At 48.3% G+C, this 17,228-nt stretch overlaps 9 protein-coding genes across 9 annotated transcripts; 5 read left to right on the top strand and 4 right to left on the bottom strand.

Moving 5' to 3' along the window:
• Positions 1–26: 26 nt before the first annotated feature.
• BT62DRAFT_899855 (DEAD-domain-containing protein) lies at positions 27–2,319 on the bottom strand (the record flags this gene model as incomplete). Its single annotated transcript, XM_043183386.1, has 9 exons — positions 27–302; positions 353–909; positions 963–1,102; positions 1,151–1,327; positions 1,379–1,440; positions 1,492–1,683; positions 1,729–1,801; positions 1,857–2,026; positions 2,080–2,319. The coding sequence occupies 9 exons, from the start codon at positions 2,317–2,319 to the stop codon at positions 27–29; spliced, it is 1,887 nt and encodes a 628-aa protein (XP_043037769.1).
• A 94-nt stretch (positions 2,320–2,413) lies between these two features.
• BT62DRAFT_933931 (uncharacterized protein) lies at positions 2,414–3,679 on the top strand. The gene is made up of 6 exons (XM_043186641.1): positions 2,414–2,529; positions 2,562–2,565; positions 2,632–2,779; positions 2,831–2,940; positions 2,991–3,466; positions 3,514–3,679. The coding sequence occupies exons 1-6, from the start codon at positions 2,474–2,476 to the stop codon at positions 3,557–3,559; spliced, it is 840 nt and encodes a 279-aa protein (XP_043037768.1). The 5' UTR covers positions 2,414–2,473; the 3' UTR covers positions 3,560–3,679.
• Positions 3,680–4,342: 663 nt separating this feature from the next.
• On the bottom strand, positions 4,343–6,409 carry BT62DRAFT_951949 (uncharacterized protein; the record flags this gene model as incomplete). Its single annotated transcript, XM_043188212.1, has 8 exons — positions 6,346–6,409; positions 6,194–6,297; positions 6,059–6,145; positions 5,719–5,998; positions 5,604–5,669; positions 5,040–5,577; positions 4,837–4,991; positions 4,343–4,783 (listed from the first exon to the last, which is right to left on the bottom strand). Coding segments are annotated over exons 1-8 (1,707 nt in total), but the record flags the coding sequence as incomplete, so codon positions are not given.
• A 629-nt stretch (positions 6,410–7,038) lies between these two features.
• On the top strand, positions 7,039–7,981 carry BT62DRAFT_232438 (uncharacterized protein). Its single transcript, XM_043180157.1, has one exon. The coding sequence runs from the start codon at positions 7,156–7,158 to the stop codon at positions 7,672–7,674; it is 519 nt and encodes a 172-aa protein (XP_043037766.1). The 5' UTR covers positions 7,039–7,155; the 3' UTR covers positions 7,675–7,981.
• BT62DRAFT_232444 (uncharacterized protein) lies at positions 7,811–8,651 on the top strand. The gene has a single exon (XM_043180158.1). The coding sequence runs from the start codon at positions 7,947–7,949 to the stop codon at positions 8,511–8,513; it is 567 nt and encodes a 188-aa protein (XP_043037765.1). The 5' UTR covers positions 7,811–7,946; the 3' UTR covers positions 8,514–8,651.
• A 268-nt stretch (positions 8,652–8,919) lies between these two features.
• BT62DRAFT_995318 (WD40 repeat-like protein) lies at positions 8,920–10,595 on the top strand. The gene is made up of 6 exons (XM_043190519.1): positions 8,920–9,024; positions 9,082–9,155; positions 9,204–9,319; positions 9,368–9,527; positions 9,573–10,377; positions 10,426–10,595. The coding sequence occupies exons 1-6, from the start codon at positions 8,969–8,971 to the stop codon at positions 10,469–10,471; spliced, it is 1,257 nt and encodes a 418-aa protein (XP_043037764.1). The 5' UTR covers positions 8,920–8,968; the 3' UTR covers positions 10,472–10,595.
• An 8-nt stretch (positions 10,596–10,603) lies between these two features.
• On the bottom strand, positions 10,604–10,966 carry BT62DRAFT_899824 (uncharacterized protein; the record flags this gene model as incomplete). Its single annotated transcript, XM_043183384.1, has 3 exons — positions 10,604–10,720; positions 10,772–10,893; positions 10,942–10,966. The coding sequence occupies 3 exons, from the start codon at positions 10,964–10,966 to the stop codon at positions 10,604–10,606; spliced, it is 264 nt and encodes an 87-aa protein (XP_043037763.1).
• Positions 10,967–11,003: 37 nt separating this feature from the next.
• On the top strand, positions 11,004–11,603 carry BT62DRAFT_933928 (uncharacterized protein; the record flags this gene model as incomplete). Its single annotated transcript, XM_043186640.1, has 1 exon — positions 11,004–11,603. A coding segment is annotated over exon 1 (476 nt), but the record flags the coding sequence as incomplete, so codon positions are not given.
• Positions 11,604–12,380: 777 nt separating this feature from the next.
• Positions 12,381–13,252, bottom strand: BT62DRAFT_900189 (uncharacterized protein; the record flags this gene model as incomplete). The annotated part of the gene is made up of 5 exons (XM_043183406.1): positions 12,381–12,543; positions 12,596–12,789; positions 12,838–12,866; positions 12,916–13,041; positions 13,090–13,252. 5 exons carry the CDS (start codon positions 13,250–13,252, stop codon positions 12,381–12,383), a joined length of 675 nt encoding a protein of 224 aa, XP_043037761.1.
• Positions 13,253–17,228: the final 3,976 nt, after the last annotated feature.

The raw sequence follows: 17,228 nt of genomic DNA, 5'->3' as shown, positions 1-17,228 counted from the left end.
AGTGAGTAAAATCTAGGCGTGTGTATCTATCGACCAAATTTCCTCAAAGGATCCGCCTTCTTTTTCCCTCCTCGCCCATCACGGCCCCCGCGTCGCATCCCATCTCGATTGTTCTTCTTGAAGCCTACGAAACCAATGGACTTGTCGTTTGTCGTTGTTCCTTCCATTACCCCATTCACGGGAGCAACGCGTGGGAGAAGATATTTAGGTACGTGCTTCATGTGAGGTTGAATTCGAGTTGGATGTAAAACTTTGTCATGCCGTAGATATTCTAGGTCAAGAGGATTATCTTCAAAGTGCGCCTGCGATGAAGACAGTAAGCATGCAAGAGATCAAGGAGGGCACAACTTACTTTCAGCTTATCTGAATTCATTATTTCTGTCTTCAACTCCTTCATCCTGGCTTCCCGAACCGCTGTCCTTGTCACCGAACGTAAAGCGTCTTCCATTCGATACCTGAACGCCTCAACCTGTTTCATGTCAAAAATGTAGTCCCGGATCTTGTTTCCTCTAGCGGCTTGCTCCTGCTCAATTCTCTGAAATACCGCATCATCTCGCTTAGCATTTGACAAGCATCCTACGACCTTATTTTTTCCCCACTGGTCTTGTGGAACTACAAATGACAATGACATGCCTGTCCGCCCCGCGCGCGCAGTGCGTCCTATGCGATGGATGTACGACCGTGAACTGCCGGGTAGGTCAAAGTTCAGGATACAGGCGACGTCAACAAAGTCGATTCCGCGGGTTACCCCGTATTCTCTATCGCCGCCGTCTTTTCCGTTCTTCCGTTTCCTAGACTTCTGCGCAGGCTCTGCAGAAGAACGCTTGCGCTTGCGCGAGGAGCTAGATGAACCAATGGCTACTGACGATTCTTCAGGTCTAGGCTCCAACTCGCGCTGAGTGGATGTAACTGTAATACGATGAGCAATTCGTAACGCCACACTCTGTTTAAAAAAGTCGTACATTGCTGTTCAGCTTCATTCTCATCATTGGGATCTTCCTCCTCATCTTCGACGTCTTGGTCTGCTCCATGAGTTCCACTTTCATCAGTGGCGATGATATAGTCATAGACACCTTTGTTGAATTCCTGTACAGTATGATATCTGTTCGCTTGTCAAACGAAATGTCCGGTCTACAAACCATCTGCTCACCTCGAATTCAGCGGAAGCTCCGAGTTGAGGACGCAACTTTTGATGGAAAACTGCTCAAGAAAGAGTTTGAGCCGATAACTGCGGTCTACATCATTGACGAACAAGATGCATTTCCCTTTGATAAGTTTGAGTTTGAGGATAACATATGTGAGAAGGAACTTGTCCACTTCTGAACATCTGAACATCGATTAGGCGACCAGCACTTGGACATAGGTAGATTTATCGCACTTGACAGAGTACTGCGTCAAATTGGCAGCTTCATCCTCGCCCTGCTCTAATCTCAGTATGACCTGCAGAGAAGTTGAGACATCTACTAGATGCTGATAGATGCATGGACGAACTGGGTTGCGGAGTGTTAAGCCTTTCAAGAGTTCGACGTCCTCAGTCATAGTGGCGCTCATAAGGAACGATTGGAATACTTTTGGTAGATACATCCCACTGAATATTTGCCGAATGGTTTCATCGTGACCATAAGAAAGAATAAGATCTGCTTCGTCGATGACCAACGACTCTAGGTCCGTTAATAACAGCGTCTGAAACTCTTCAGTCTCGTATACAAGGCATCAAAAGAGGCCTACCTTGGACTGAAGAAGCGCCAACGCTCGGGTTGGTGTAGCGACCACGATGTCAGGTTTGTCTGAAAGAAGAGTGCTAGCACGTTCAACGTTATTTGTTGCTTTATGGCCAAAAAGTTGGCAAGATTCACCGTTGTAAATGTGAGGTCGTTCCAGCAGAAACGTTGACACAGCTGATCTCCTTCTCACAGTACTTTAACAGTTCCTTCAATGAAATGGTGACCTGTTGCGCCAATTCCCTTGTTGGGATTAAAATCAATGCTCGAGTCGCCTGATACAAGGCATCCTCGCTGTCTACAGACTGCATTCAATATTAACGACGCTTCCTGCAGAATACCGTTAAAGCTCACCCACACTTTTTGCATTGAGTATTTTCTGTGCGATGGGTATGCAATATGCAGCAGTCTTTCCACTTCCAGTCTGAGCACGAGCCAAAATATCCTTGCTCTCGAGGGCCAATGGAATCGCTTTTGCTTGTACTAGGGTGGGTCGAGCAAAGCCCATATCGGCAAGAGCACGAAGTAGACGCGCATCGAGGAGGTGTGAAAAGATAGTAAATGTGGCCTTAGCATCGACCAGCCGTGATTCGACCATTGAGGTCCTGATGAGCAAAAAAATTCCGACAGAGTAGATATCAAGAGCCGTGACGTGACAGTGTTACGGCTTCCATCTCTTCCTCCTAATACTACATATCCGTTGTTCTTCGCAAGTTCGTGTCTGCCTCGCACCGTCGTCAACACTGACTACCATGCTTCATCGTGCAGTGGAGGAGATATCGACGGGATCCGACTCGGATTACTCCAGGTATGGTTTCTTGCACCCACCACCATCGTTGTCTCAATAGTCTTCAGCTCGGCATGTCCTAATGCATCCCAGTTTCTTCAATGATATTAAGCCTCTCTACAGTGGATATCTTGGTTCTTATCCTCCAAGGGCAACGAATATTTCTGTGAAGTGGATGAAGATTTCATTCTGGACCGATTCAATTTGACTGGGTTGAACAACGAGATCGTCAACTACCCCCAAGCTCTGGACCTTATTACCGATAATCTTGGTGAGACTTTATCGTTTCTCTCGTGGGAGGCGGCATCGAACCTTGCTGTAGATGATGATATTCAAGACGACTTCCGCGCCTCTCTCGATGTTCAAGCCAGACTTCTGTACGGCCTCATACATGCCAGATGGATTGTTACCACACGGGGCCTAGCCAAAATGGTCGGTTCGCTTGGTCCTTTGTTCATTGTATAGTAATCTCCTTTATTCAGCTCGAAAAGTATAAACGCATCGAATTCGGCCGGTGTCCACGTGTTCTCTGCCAACAGCAACCTCTCCTTCCCGTAGGTCTAACCGATGTTCCGTACGAGAAGTCGGTCAAATTGTACTGCGGACGTTGTGAGGACATATACTCACCCAAGTCGTCCCGACATGGATCCATTGATGGAGCCTACTTTGGAACGACATTTCCCCACCTGCTGTTCTTGGTATATCCCACATTAATTCCTCCCAAGACCGGCCCACCAACAGAAGGCGCTGCAAGCTCCCGTGAAGGCGTGGATTCTTCAGGGAGACGAAGAAGGGGGGTTCGGGAAGAGGTTCAAGAAGTTGTTGCCAGTGACGGGGGAGAAGGCGTTAGTACTGCTAGTGTCGCGCTCAAAGCTGACAGATACAGGCCGAGAATTTATGGATTCCAAGTGAGCGAGATTGCAAAATTGCAGAGATGGCAGGAGGCAGTTAGAGATCGGTATGTTCTCTTAATTACTGATATTTTCGCGATCTCACGAAACGTAGACAAGTGGCGCGGTTAGAGGCCCTTGAATCCAGGAACGAGGTATAACTTATGTGCTGTGTGCTGTACGTTGTAATTCCTTCTACAATACCCCTGGAGTAGCTTTCCCTTGGTGTATACTACACAATACATCCAGACTTGCTTCAAAAATCAAATAGAAATAGCAATAAAGATCTCAAAAGCGAACAACCTTCGAGCTCTTCCGTCCACTTGCTCGGGCCCGACCTTTAGAGGTGGTATTTGGCTGTTCTTGGATATTTCCACCTCCCAGTAGATTTAAGAGCCTTTGTTTCTCCTCGCGTTGAGCTGGATCTTCGTACACCACGCGCATACTTTCCAGTGCGCCGCCCTTCGTGGGGTCTCCTACCACGTCGCTCTCCAATCCTTCACCGCCAAGCTCGTCATATGTCTCATCAAAGCCAGCTACCTTGTCAGTCATCGCGGCTATCTCAATAGCAATATCCCTCATGGAATCCTGCCTCGATTGAGGATTTGACCTCAGACGTGGACGCAATCGTTTCTCTACTACCCCTCTAGGTCCTTCTTCTGATTTCCGCTTTCCAAGCAGACTAGGGGAACTCTCACGAACTGACGGCGATTCTGGTACAGAATCTCCGCATCCAAATGATGGTGTGGCGGACAATGGGATGATGGAAGCAAGTGTTTGCCCCTGTTCCACTAACTCCGGAAGATTAGAACTCAGTACTCCGCTGCGAGGTCTACCGAATGAAGTTTCCGGTGCTGATATAACGGGAGCGTCATGCGGGCGTCGAAATGAAGACTGAGGACATGCTTCCAAGGCTTTCTGAAGTCGTTCTGATTGCTCAAAGTCTGAGCACGGGGCTCTCTGTCCCTTCGCTGAGGACTGTGAAGGTGGTTCTACTCCTAGCTTCATGCCTACATAGAGTATCAATGTCATGTAATAAGCTTTGAGCAGGAACTTACCGTTAGTAATATCAACAATTGCCAAATCGTTGACAGCCTTTCCTTTCCCGTTTTTATCGATATGCATGGACGTGGCGAGGAAAGTAGACACGTCTGGGACATACCCCGTTCGCGCAGCCTCCGCCAGCCAACCCATATGTACAACGGGGACGCCCCATTCGCGTGATTTGTTAAATTTTGTACCCGTAGCGGAAGGGCATAGAAGGTGAGTCGCTTTGCGAGAAAATACAGGCGCGAGATTCATGCCGAGAGCTCGCACAAGACGGCGGGTGAAATAGGCTTCCGATTCATCCAAACCAGAGAAGCTAAGATGCACCTTGTCAGCATCTAAATGTTTACATTGTCAATGGTGCATATACGGACTAGATCAGTTAACTCACTGAGTAGAGGGACTTCAATTCCGAGAGGTGAGAATGACACATGGGCTTCAGGGTCACAAAGCCTCTCCTCAAATATAGACCTCTCTAGCCAGCATTCGGTGCGATACTTCATCCTCTGTTCCAGATCCATCTCTGAGCGAAAAAATTTACTGCCGCTACAATCACGATGAGACACCGATATCAAGGAAGAGATGAACACTTACCTGACGAGACGTACGAGGACATAGTCTGCATCATCTTCTTCTGATGTGAGACTGCCGCCGGACCGTTCGATCGCGTCTTTAACAGATGCCGACTTGGCCTCACCAAGAGCACAGAATTTGATTCCTGCGAATAACGAGGATGTAGCCACAGTTGAAGAAGGACCGGCTACAGGCTCGGAGTTACTCCGGGAGAAAGGAGTTTCGCCAGTATCTTGTTTAGGAGGCGCAAAGGAGTTGGCGCGACGAAATTTGGTAATAATACTTTCACCCGTCGGTGAGGGCGGTTGGCCCTCAAGAGACTGTTTAGTAGGCTGTGATTTCGTTGGACTTCGGACAAGGCGGCCTTGACTGGAGACCTCATATCCCCTGTGTTGAAGAAGGCTCTGCCATACTTTAATAGTTACCGCTGATACATGGTTAATTGATGCGAGCTCTTCCTCTTCGTCGGTATTATTGGTGAGTGACGTTGTGGGCTCCGGGTCCGTAGACGGTGAAGAAGAAGCAGGAGCTATAGGAGAAAAATTGGTGAGATTCACGACTTAAGAAGGCGGTCGAAATACAAACGTTCAGGGATAGACTTGCGTTCTGGGCGTGGTCGTCGGACTTGATACTTTCCCTCGTCGAATCGTCCTAAAATGGACATTAGAGCTACGAGAACGTTACGCGAACGGATACTCACCGCCGAACTCCAACGAATCCCAAAACCATTCTTCCCACACGAGATGTATATTGGCCTCCTTATGTTGATTGAATTTTTCGGCGTACTTTATTTTATCTGTCTCATCATCGCCAGAACACAGTAAATGTGTCACCTTGACCGGCCGTTTGAGTTCCTTGGCATAGACGCCCTTCTGCTGGATTAATAGACGGTGAATTTGTGTTCGCCTTTCCTCGTCCGTTATGCCCGATATAGACAGAATGACGCCCGAGAAAACTGGGAGGCGATATTTGTCCAGACTCTAGAAGGCCATGTTAGGAACAGGAGCACAACTTTGATAACAGTCACGCGCCTCTTGAACGTCAAAATCATCCCCTCGCACCCAGACCTCATGGCACTCAGTTATCCATTCCGGCTGTAGTATAGGTATCTTGAGCTGTAAGGCGCACTAGACAATATCAAACGAAGATAGCGCAGAAACATGCATGGGACGTACATTGTACTTTGCTCCGCCATGATCTTTGGCCACAAGGTGGGTGACACGGTCCGTAAACGCTGAGGCTGTCTGAGCACCGAGTTCTATGGCTTTCTTGAACAAGGCTGGCTGATGATGATATCAATATAGGACATTCTGCAGCTAGGCATGACGCGCCTTGTCCTGGATTCCTGTTGCGCATATGATCATTCCCAAGAACGGCCTTGGACAAGGGTCCAAGTAGCTGGTATCCTCGCTTCCTAGCTGGGTCTCCTCCGCCCATAGCTTCTCCTCGCGTTCCTTCCGCTTTGACGAAGACGGTTTGGGTTGTGCAGGACGTAGTTTGACATTAGGTACCTATGGTGAGAGTTCAATGCTGAAGTGGCAGATAATGGAAGTAAACGGCGCACCTTTTTGGACTTGTTTCCTCGTCGGTGCATAGAAATGGGATAGAAGGCGAGGGCAGATGAGTGTAACGTTCAAGTCCAACGCCGACGGTCAGAGAGGGTCACATGATTATATTTAGGGCCGGCTTCGTCGTGTTCGACTGTTTAACTTACCTCACTGCCAAATATGTTTCGTCCAATGCATTTGCTCATTTCGCAGTGCTTCGCCTCTCTCTTAATGTTTCTTCCGTGTTTCGTCTGGCTTGCTTTTTCACCACGATCTCCCAGCAGTACTCTACCTGATGCTCTACCTTCCTCTTCTCTTTCCCAATACGTCGTCGATCTCAACCTGTCTCGAATCATCTAACCTCACTCGCTGACAGCTGTTCTGCCTTTTTGTCCTCTTCCCTCTCAATCCTTACATCCTTTCTCCTGCCTTTCTTATCCGTCTCACATCTAAGTCAAGTCGTTCTTATTACGCCCGAGTCCAACCTCGCTGCCACTCCATCTCTAATACGTGACTTCGTTTCGTCACTGGACGATATAGATCACCCAGATTTTTCTCTTTCCTTATGACCACGAGACGCACATAGCTCGATGGCTACGCTCAGAGTCGCCTCACAAGTTGTCACGGATTGGGTTTTGATCCTCGGCGGCACTGCGCTCTCCACCATCAGCATGGAAAGTCGTGCCATGCTTATCAACCCGCCGTATTTTTCTGACCCTCCGGGGCCTAGGGGCTTTCGCGCATCATGTGTTACTCCTGTTCAAGCACCTCAATCGGCTTCGTACTTGGTGCCGCCATTTGTGATGCCCAGGTCTCTAGCCTACTCCACCAGCCGTGCTTTCCATTATAACTTTTGGCGCGATTTTGGAACCCACATTGTCTCCGCAGATAATCATGGACACGGCGGAGTTGTGTTACCATATTCCCCAGAAGAAGATACCGCCTGGTGTCAACTCAATCAAAATTTCGACTCGTTGGATAGTGCCCCTAGTGGCTCACATCTCACCAACAACGGTGGTATTGATTCGCCATATCGTTGCTTCGCTATTATGGACCGTCAGCCTCAACCACTGTTTGCTATTCTGTTTCCTACTTTGGGCGATCTGTAGGCATTTGCATCTGTTCCTTGTCAGCTTCAGGGAAAGGGTTTTCTTGTATATGCGGCTGTTTATTCTTTTACAGTCACGTCACCCTTCCCGAAACAGTCGTTCAACCGTGGATCATGCATCATTCAATACAATATGCTGCCTGAACCCCAGGACTATTCCTTACAGGTCTATCGCATCTTTGGTTGCCACGATCTTTGAGCGAGTTTGAACTCGCCACCACATCTGCTATCAGAGTGCGTTTACCATGACGGGACCTGCCCTATTGCGCATGGATGGGAACGCTCTCAATTTCGGAATGGCGAAGTACGTTCTCTTATTCGCCCCAAAGTCATACCCGACTAGATTGGAACATTCCACAGATTGACGTTAGTATCATTACCAACGACAGACCGCATCCCTTCACTCGATTACTGGGTTCGTTGTCCAACGGGAGATTCTACAGTGATCAACTGCATTTGAGAATCAATTTGGAACAATCTTCCGATGAGGCGACTATGCATCTAACTCGCAATTTTCAATGGATCCGCGGTAGCATGTTTGTGCACCATCGGGTCATTCATGGAGGACTACTGCCTGCCGTGGTTGAATCTTGGTATCTAAATTCCAATCACAGCTACGGTCTTTTATTGGAGGATGATGTAGAACTGTCGCCTTTGTTCTATACATGGATCAAGATGACCATCCTTCGCTATCGCTGGGTAATCTTTTCCTCGATCATGGATCCGTTTATCATGAATCAGCTACGGAGACGAATGCAACATGTTGCCACAACTTTTCGGTGTCAGCCTGTATCAACAAAAGCATATCGAACTTCATTCCGGCGGCCGAAGACTGTTTGATGCGTGGGCCTTCTTTGAAAGCACAGAATTACCGGTGTCATCACCCTATCTTTCACTGCGGCTGGGGCGCGGTATACTTCCCAGAACACTTGCGAGAATTCCATGATTTATCTGTCTCTCCGCTTTTCCGAACTATCTCTCAAAATGGACGCTGCCATCGTTCCTGAGGTTTTCTCTAATTAATGGAGAAAATCGTGGAAGAAGTACTTTACTGAGTTGGTATTTTTCGCGGCTATGTCATGCTTTATCCCAACTTTGCTGATTTTGTCTCGCTGTCTATGAATTACCTTGAAGCTCAGCAGCTGATGTGTGTAGACCTGTAGAATAATCGTTCCTCTGAGTAGAAGGACTGTGGAAGCCGAATAAAGAAATATTATTTGCACGCACGTGGAGACCAACGTGATACAATTTTGCTAAGTTACTCTTTCTCTGTATACCTCCACTACTCTTGCTTAATGGCTGAACGGACGAACAGCAACATGCTCTTTGCCAATTTTAATCAAGATTTCTCGTGAGTTTCTGAATGTTCGATTCGAATGTACTTGCAAAAACGCTTAGATTCTGTTAGATGCGTGTCGGTCGGCACTCGGAGGGGCTACAGCATCACCAATTGCGAGCCATTCGGGAGGGTGTACACAATGAGTACGTTTCTGAGCATCGTAGTCGTCTGTTACTTACCTTGCTATCTAGATGATGGTGCTCGCGGTATAGTAGAGATGTTGTTCTGCACGTCGCTGATAGCTCTAGTCGGGGCGGCAGACCAACCGCATTCGAGTCCAAGGAAGCTGCAGATAGTAAACACAAAGGTGCTTTCTACAGGGCCTTTTCTCTGTCGCCTCTCAACTCAATTGCAGAGGCAATCCATGATATGCGAGCTACTTTTTCCGTCATCAATTCTCGCCGTCAAGCTGAACAGGAAAACGCTTGTCATTGTGCTGGAAACGGAGATTTACATATACGACATTTCCAACATGCGACTGTTACACGTTATTGAAACGACGGCGAATCCTGAAGGTGTGCTTCAGCGTGTTTTCATGAAGCGCGTACTGACGGTCCCAGCCATTTGTGCCCTTTCTCCGTCGGCCGATAGCTCTTTCTTGGCGTATCCATCACCTGTACCTTCACCAACATCGCCCCTCGCTGCACCACCACCAGTCGCCCCGTCTTCGCAGCCGCAGACTCAATCTGGCGACGTTCTGCTGTTCTCCACCCGCTCACTCACCGTCGCGAATGTTATTCAAGCTCACAAATCACCCATATCCTTTTTGTCCATCAATTCCACCGGCTCTCTTTTAGCCACCGCTTCTGACAAAGGTACTGTTATTCGTGTCTGGAGCATCCCGGGTGCTGAGAAACTCTACCAATTCCGCCGGGGTACGCGCGAAGCACGAATCTATTCGATCAATTTCAATTTGGTTTCTTCGTTGCTAGCAGTAAGCTCAGCGCATGATACAGTCCACATCTTTCGTCTAGGTGGTGGAAACGCGCAGAGGAAGGATGGAATGGCGAGCCCAGCAGAGTCTGTCGACAGCAGGGAGACGACACAGCTTGATGGGGGTTACGAGGCATTCATCGAGAAGAAGAAAGGCAGCGGAGTGTCGTCCAGTCTGAGGAGGAAGTCGTTACAGGTCACGAAGAGCATATCGCATTCGATGGGCGGGTATCTTCCCAATACCATAACGGAGATGTGGGAGCCGTCCAGAGACTTTGCTTTCTTGCGGTTGCCGACGAGCGGTGCACGGTGTGTGGTTGCACTGAGTGGGACAATGCCGCAGGTGATGGTGATTTCTTCTGAGGGCTACTTTTACTCGTACAACATTGACCTCGAAAATGGCGGCGAGTGTTCTCTGATGAAGCAGTTCAGGTGCGTTCCTTTGGTTATCGGTTTTCTAACGCTGACGCATGTCCATAGCTTACTGGATTCCGGTGAAGATTCAGCCAAGGATGTTATAGACTAAGGGATGAAAGTATTGTATCGTTATTTTTACCCTGTGTCTTTCGGCTGGACTTGTAATATTTCTTGGAGGTTACATGTATAGTGTTTCGTAGTTTTGAATGTGATGATTCAAAGATATCATGGTTTGGACAAACTACGAGCGCCGTATGAGGCCAACGCCGACGGGCAGACCCTCCTCCTTTGCCGCCTCTTGAACCTTTGCGGCGCCCTGGCGAGTAGCTTCTGTAGCGATGGCAGCAGTACGGGCTGCCTGGTCGACGTTAGCCAGACGACAGAGATAGAGACAACAAACAGAGCTCACCTCTTTGTCACCATGTAGACACTCGAGGTAATCAGCCGACTGAGCTGCGCATTGTTGGGGAATATCTGCTTGGGAGTAGCATTTGGAAAACTCTTGCCAATAGACAAAGCAGCGAGGTCGAGCTGAGAAGGAGGTGAGCAGTAGAAATAATAAGCAGACGACGGGCTCACATCCTGTCCAGCTGAATCCAGACATCGTGGTCACGGTCGGAGCCGAATTACACAGCCACAGGCAGTAGTCCAGGGTTTACTAATACCAACATGGGATCGCCCCTTCCCCCAGGCATGGTACTCGGCCCAGATGGCAAGCCCTGCAGAGCCTGTAGCAGCGGCGCCGCGTTTCGAGCCTGGAGACCGCCCATGACAGCGACAAAGATCGCAACAGCGGCGCCAACGACATCACCAGCCGACTGTCCTCCCGACGTTGAGCAACTTGGTCGCGCGACGTGGACATTCCTCCATGTCACAGCCGCCTACTATCCAGAGCGCCCGACACCGAACCAGCGCGCCAACATGCTTACGCTGCTCAGAGCGCTCCCAATTCTGTATCCATGTTCCAACTGTGCCGGCGATTTTGGGGAGGACATACAGACCCATCCACCAGATGTTAGCAGCAGGGCAGGCCTGAGTCGGTGGTTGTGTGAGAGACACAATGAGGTCAACTTGAAGCTCGGCAAACCCAAGTTTGACTGTTCACTAGAAAAGACGGACGAGAGATGGAAAGATGGAACCTGTGACTAGGGCACCTGTTTATTTTACAAGTATATATCTACATCAACACCTAATTACGATGTGCGAGAGAAAAAAAGCGACCAAGGAGCGACGGCCGTGACCATGAATTATCTTGTTCCTCCTCGCTTGCAGCGATCACTCGTCCTCGACCATCCGTTACAAATGGTGGTCGCCCAGTTTCCGTGCTGGACTGCCCACCATCTACCGTCGTCTCCTCGTCAATATCAATACCTAAATCCATCTCTCCGTCACCTGTCTCTGAAGACCAAGGGGCAGTCGTTTCGACAGGCCCCGCAGTGCCAAAGATGAACCCAGAAGGCGGAACAACATTTTGAGGACCTAGCTCGTCATCCTCATCATCCTCGCTCGTGTTCCAGTTGCTCTCCGAGCCGCTGTCAGTCTCATCAACATCCTCTAGGGGAGGCATAGAGTCGTCGCTATCATGCGTATCTCCTCTTCCGCTCTCTCTTGTACGATTTCCATGGGATGGGCTTGAAATAATTGGTTCGAGGTTCGGCATGGTTTCGTCCTGTCCACATCCGTGATTTAGTTTGCTTCCGTTTATGCGACGAGTAATTGCTTACCACAACGGCTGGTCGTGGCCCAACAGGACGAAGTAAATCGCCGAGATAACGCGACACGGCCTCCCTCGGAGGAAGAACGATTGGGGCATCGTTGCTATTAAGTCCCAATTGCCGTAACTCTGCTCGCATAGCATCAAGCGTGTCTTCAAACGTTCCCATGTCACTAAAATGGTTGTCCATGGTGTCCATGAACAATCCAATCATTTCGACAGGGTCTGGATAGTTGCCGGGAAACGGAAACCCGCTCGTAGGTCTTGCCCGACGCCGTGAATAGATCTATAATTTGTTGAATGTCTAGTCACATGGGGGAACGATGGGACGCACCTTCATACATGCTTCAACACCCTGAACGAAGACGTGAGGAGTGCCGTCCTCGTTCAAGTGCTGGTAAAAGCAATCCTTGCCAAAGGGACAAAATGGGTTCGTAGCATCTTCCATCTTGGATGCTTGAAAATAACTGAATGACAATTGATAAGCCAAGATTGGCGAGATACCATGGTAGTACGCACCTACAGGGTACCCTGGCCATGCTCTCCTTGTACGAAAGTATGATCTTCTCCTTTCTGGGATCTTCGTTCTTGTAAAAGAGGGAGGAGGGGGTGATGTATGCGGAAGGAGCACGGCACATGGGGCATTGCTTGGTGACTTTGGATGGGCCCGGATCTCTATTTTGCTTCGATGAATCTCGCCATTGCTTGATACACTGCAAAATGGCGTCAATATTCAGTGACAACGTCAGCCCTCGACGCACCGAAATACAGAAGACGTGACTACATCCCACTACCATGGACCCATCAATGTACAAGCGAAAAAAAACACGACGACGCACTAAGAAGGCCATAGGTAACGGGCTGTTCAAAACAAATGGAACAGGGCTCGTCGTCGTCGTCGTCGCCTTGACTGGGCGGTGGTGGGGTGTGTCTGAACCAACATTTATCTCCTCTCTTGCAATAACCTAGAGAGTGCGTGAGAAACATGAACATGGGCAGTGACTATGGCGCACCTTGAGCATAGAAGCGACATGTCTTTGCTTGATCGTAGGGCGTCAGGCCTCGAGCATTTGGCTCATCATGGAGGAACTTGCACTTGCTGCCGGAAAAGCAGCCTCTCGGTTCCTTGTAGTACTTGCAAATTCCGCGAGACTTTGAGGTGACTGGGCGATCCATGGAGGCATTTGCTAAGCAGTTAACCGTGAACCACCTGTGGCTGACTAAGCGAAAGTGAAACAGTAAAGTGAGTAACAAGGAAGTACTCAAAGGTTCGGAAAAATCAATGACAGCTGATTTGGACTGTGACCTTAGACATATTTAGTAATTCATAGAAAATTCTAGAAGCAGTATAAAATGTATTTAAGTATGATGGGTCTCACTTGAAAGGCAAATTAATTGTCTTCTCTATAATCTCCTCTCTCTAGTTACAACAGGTTATAGACTCCAGCCCTAACTGAACCACTTATGACTTTGCACTTTTATACTTTATGTACATGCACAGAACCACATTGATAGCCAGTCTGTTTACAGGATTGATCTCTTTAAGAGTCTAAAAACTATGCAATATGAAAAATCAAGATGATTGATATCTTAACTGATCTAGACCTGATTGTGTTGGGATAGCAATCCCGAGCGAGTACGAGAACGTACTCGAAGATACGATGCCAGTCAGTGGCAGCTGACTTGGATCGTGATCTGGACTTATTTAGTATCTCATAGAAAGATCTCGAAGTAATACGAAATGTATTTAAGTAGAACGTTTCTCTCTCGAGAGGCTAATTCTAGTTCTCTGTTACATTACTCTGCTCTCTACTTACAACAGGTTATGGGCCCCAGCCATAACTGAACTTACGTCACTACTCACTTCGCACTCTTTCATACTTTACATACACATGTAGAACCGCATGGATAGCCAGTCCATGTATAGAATTGACCCCCTTAAGGGCCTGGAAAATTATCCGACATGGAAAATCAAGATGATCAATATCCTAACTGATTTAAGACTAATTGATTATGCAGATGGAAGCATTCTGGCCCCGGCAGACATGACACTGGTGGCAGATTAGAAGAAGAGTGATAGGAAGGCTCTTTCAACAATAAGATTGCAGGTTTCTGATGGCCCACTGGTATATATTGCTGGTTCAAAGACTTTGGCAGAAGCCTGGAAAGCTCTGGAAGATATGTATGAGTCTAGGGGACCCATGGGAATTGTCCTTGTCAGAAGGAAATTCTTCAGAGCTCAGTGCGAAGAAGGAGGAAACATAGAGGAGCATATTAGGACTTTGAGGTCCTATCAGGAGGAGCTGGCATCCCTTAAGCAGAAAGTTGAGGAGGAGGACTTCTCTATTACACTGCTTACATCACTCCCGGAATCATGGAATTCATTCATCTCATCAGTGGATACTGCTGACTTGAAAGATTCTTACAAGTTGATTTCCCGAATTCTTCAGGAGGACATCCGACTAAAGGAAAAGACTTCTGATCGGACTACGACACTTGCAGCACATGGCAAGAAGTCCAATTCAAAAGTCATATATTACGAATGTGGGGAAACTGGTCACATCAGAACAAATTGCCCAAATGGGAAGAAGAATTCCAGAAAGTCATGGAAAGGAAAGGGAAAGGGCCAGACTCAGGCACATATTGCCAAATCGGACTCAGAAGAAGATGACTACATATTTTGTGCAACAGATGTCGCACTTACTTCACTCTCAGGAGTATCATGGCTAGGGGACTCTGGCGCTACCAGACATATAGTCAAAAATAGATTATATTTTTCTGACTATGTTGAAACTCCAGGACATGAAGTCATTGGTGTAGGCAAATCCAAAGGCTTGGGAAGGGGAACTGTCAAGATTAAAATGGTTGAAGGGGAAAAGATCACTCCAGTCACACTAAAGGAGTGTATCCACTGCCCTGATGCACCATTCAATCTTATGTCAATAGGGCGCATTACAGATGCTGGATTTGAACTTAGATTCAAAGAGTCCAGAATGGATATTATCTCACCACATGGTAAGATAATCGGCCATGGAGATAAAATATCAAAGCTGTACAGTCTTGACATCATTGTTCCAGAAATAACCCAGGCCCATGCTATGAAATCAGCCCGATCATGGCAAAAGTGGCACAAAACATTAGGCCACTTAAATATGGGATCAGTAAAGAGACTATTTAAGAAGAAAATGGTCAAGAGGATGGATATAGATGAGTCAGCTGAGTCTCAGACAGATTGCATAGCTGTTACATGCATGCCGCCAGCCTCCGTGTCACCTCAACCAACCACGAATTCTATCATGCTACCCACCGGACTCCGGCCGCTTCCCATTACCTACTAATTTCATTTCACCATTATCATTTCACATCTGTATTTCACATTGTAATACCTAGACCCCGAACTCGGTAGCGAATATTCACACCGGAACCCAATGGAACCCGACTCGGAATTAGCTACCATTAGTATATAAAGCCGTGTATACCACCATAACTACTCAGTTCGAATATCAACTTGGATAAGCCATCTACACTTCGTACTCACTCCTCCCTATCTCATCCATCGGATTCCGCTCCGAAGGATACTCCTGTTCACTTCTCTGACAGAACTCCGTTCTGTCCATCCAGATCCTTGGGCTCCGACTCAAGGGTGACGTTGCCAATAGCTTCGTCAATGCCCACGCACTCCACCAGACTCCGCACATGCACTCAAGCCCACTCGATTGGCACGTTCCTAACAGTATATTTGAACTCAAACCCTTGAGTCGAAAATTTTATCATGTCCACCACATTTACCGAACCCACAGAGACCGATCCTGAACAAAGGCAGCCCACCCATCCAAACATGTTTTCCATGGAAGACATCCCGGCATCTGCCTCAAAGGAACAACCAGGCCTGTTCGGATCAGCCTCCAGTGGGGGACAACCTTCCTGTAGGGAAACCTACAATCACTCTAGCTTCACTGCCCGCCAACCTAATTATAATGATTCCCCTAACCCTTTCGACGCCACCAGCATCCCAACCAACGGGGCCCGATGGGCTAGCCTGATGTATGGCACCCGAACCGACCCCCCAATAGACCCCTTATCCCTGGGCAACAACCATGGGAATCCAGACAGCCCAGACTCAGAGGGCAGAGATGAAGACACCCCTACTCATACTCCCATCCGACGGGAACCGGCTGGCAATCCACCAAACCCTTTCCCAGGTGGACCAGGAGGACCAGGGGGACCAGGAGGACCAGGTGGTCCCAATGGCCCAGGCAGCACCGACGGCCCCACAGGAAGTAACAATCCAAACCAGCAGGACATGTTCCTAGAATTCATGAACCTGTTATGAGGAGTCTCCGCCTCCCTCAACAACCCTAAACCAGCCACTGTCCATACCAAGGTCAAGGAACCAGAACCATTTGATGGCTCTGACCCTCGCAAACTAAAGGCTTTCATTGTCTCCCTTCAGTTGAACTTCAACAACAGACCTACCACGTTTGCAACAGATGCTAACAAGGTTAACTATGCCATTTCATTCCTGGCCAGCACTGCGCTCAACTGGTTCGAACCAGACATTCTTAACCCCAATCCGCGGAATCCACCAGCCTGGCAATTCTCCTATGCAGCCTTCTTAGATGAGCTTCGTAGCAACTTCGGCCCCTTTGATGCTATCGGAGATGCTGAAGATGCATTAGAACACCTTTGGATGTGCGATGGTGATCGGATCATGAAGTATATGGTCCAATTCAACCAGTATGCTTCACAAATTGGGTATGGAGATAACTCTCTCCGCCATGCCTTTTACCGTGGCCTCTGCACCCGTATCAAGGATGACATGGCACACCATGGGAAGCCAAACAACCTTCGTGATATGCGCTTCCTTGCCCAAGAACTTGATGCTCGCTACTGGACCCGAAAGACCGAAATTGCCCGTGAAAACCGGGACAATAAATTCCCCAACCCCAAATCCAAAGGGTCTAACACTTCTTCCTCGGACTCCAGCTCCACACCAAAATCTACTGCCCCTAAGCCCTATGCTGACAAGCTAGGCAAAGATGGCCGTCTTACCCAGGAAGAAAAAGACCGCCGGCGCCAGAACAACCTTTGCATGTTCTGTGGAGCCAAACACAAGACCGAGGACTGCAACAAGCGGAAGGCAGCAGCCTCC

Source organism: Guyanagaster necrorhizus, assembly GCF_019112545.1.
Source record: "Guyanagaster necrorhizus MCA 3950 unplaced genomic scaffold BT62scaffold_18, whole genome shotgun sequence".
NCBI lineage: Eukaryota > Fungi > Basidiomycota > Agaricomycetes > Agaricales > Physalacriaceae > Guyanagaster > Guyanagaster necrorhizus.
Note: the sequence above shows the minus strand (reverse complement) of the source record. Positions and strands in the feature narration are given on the sequence as shown.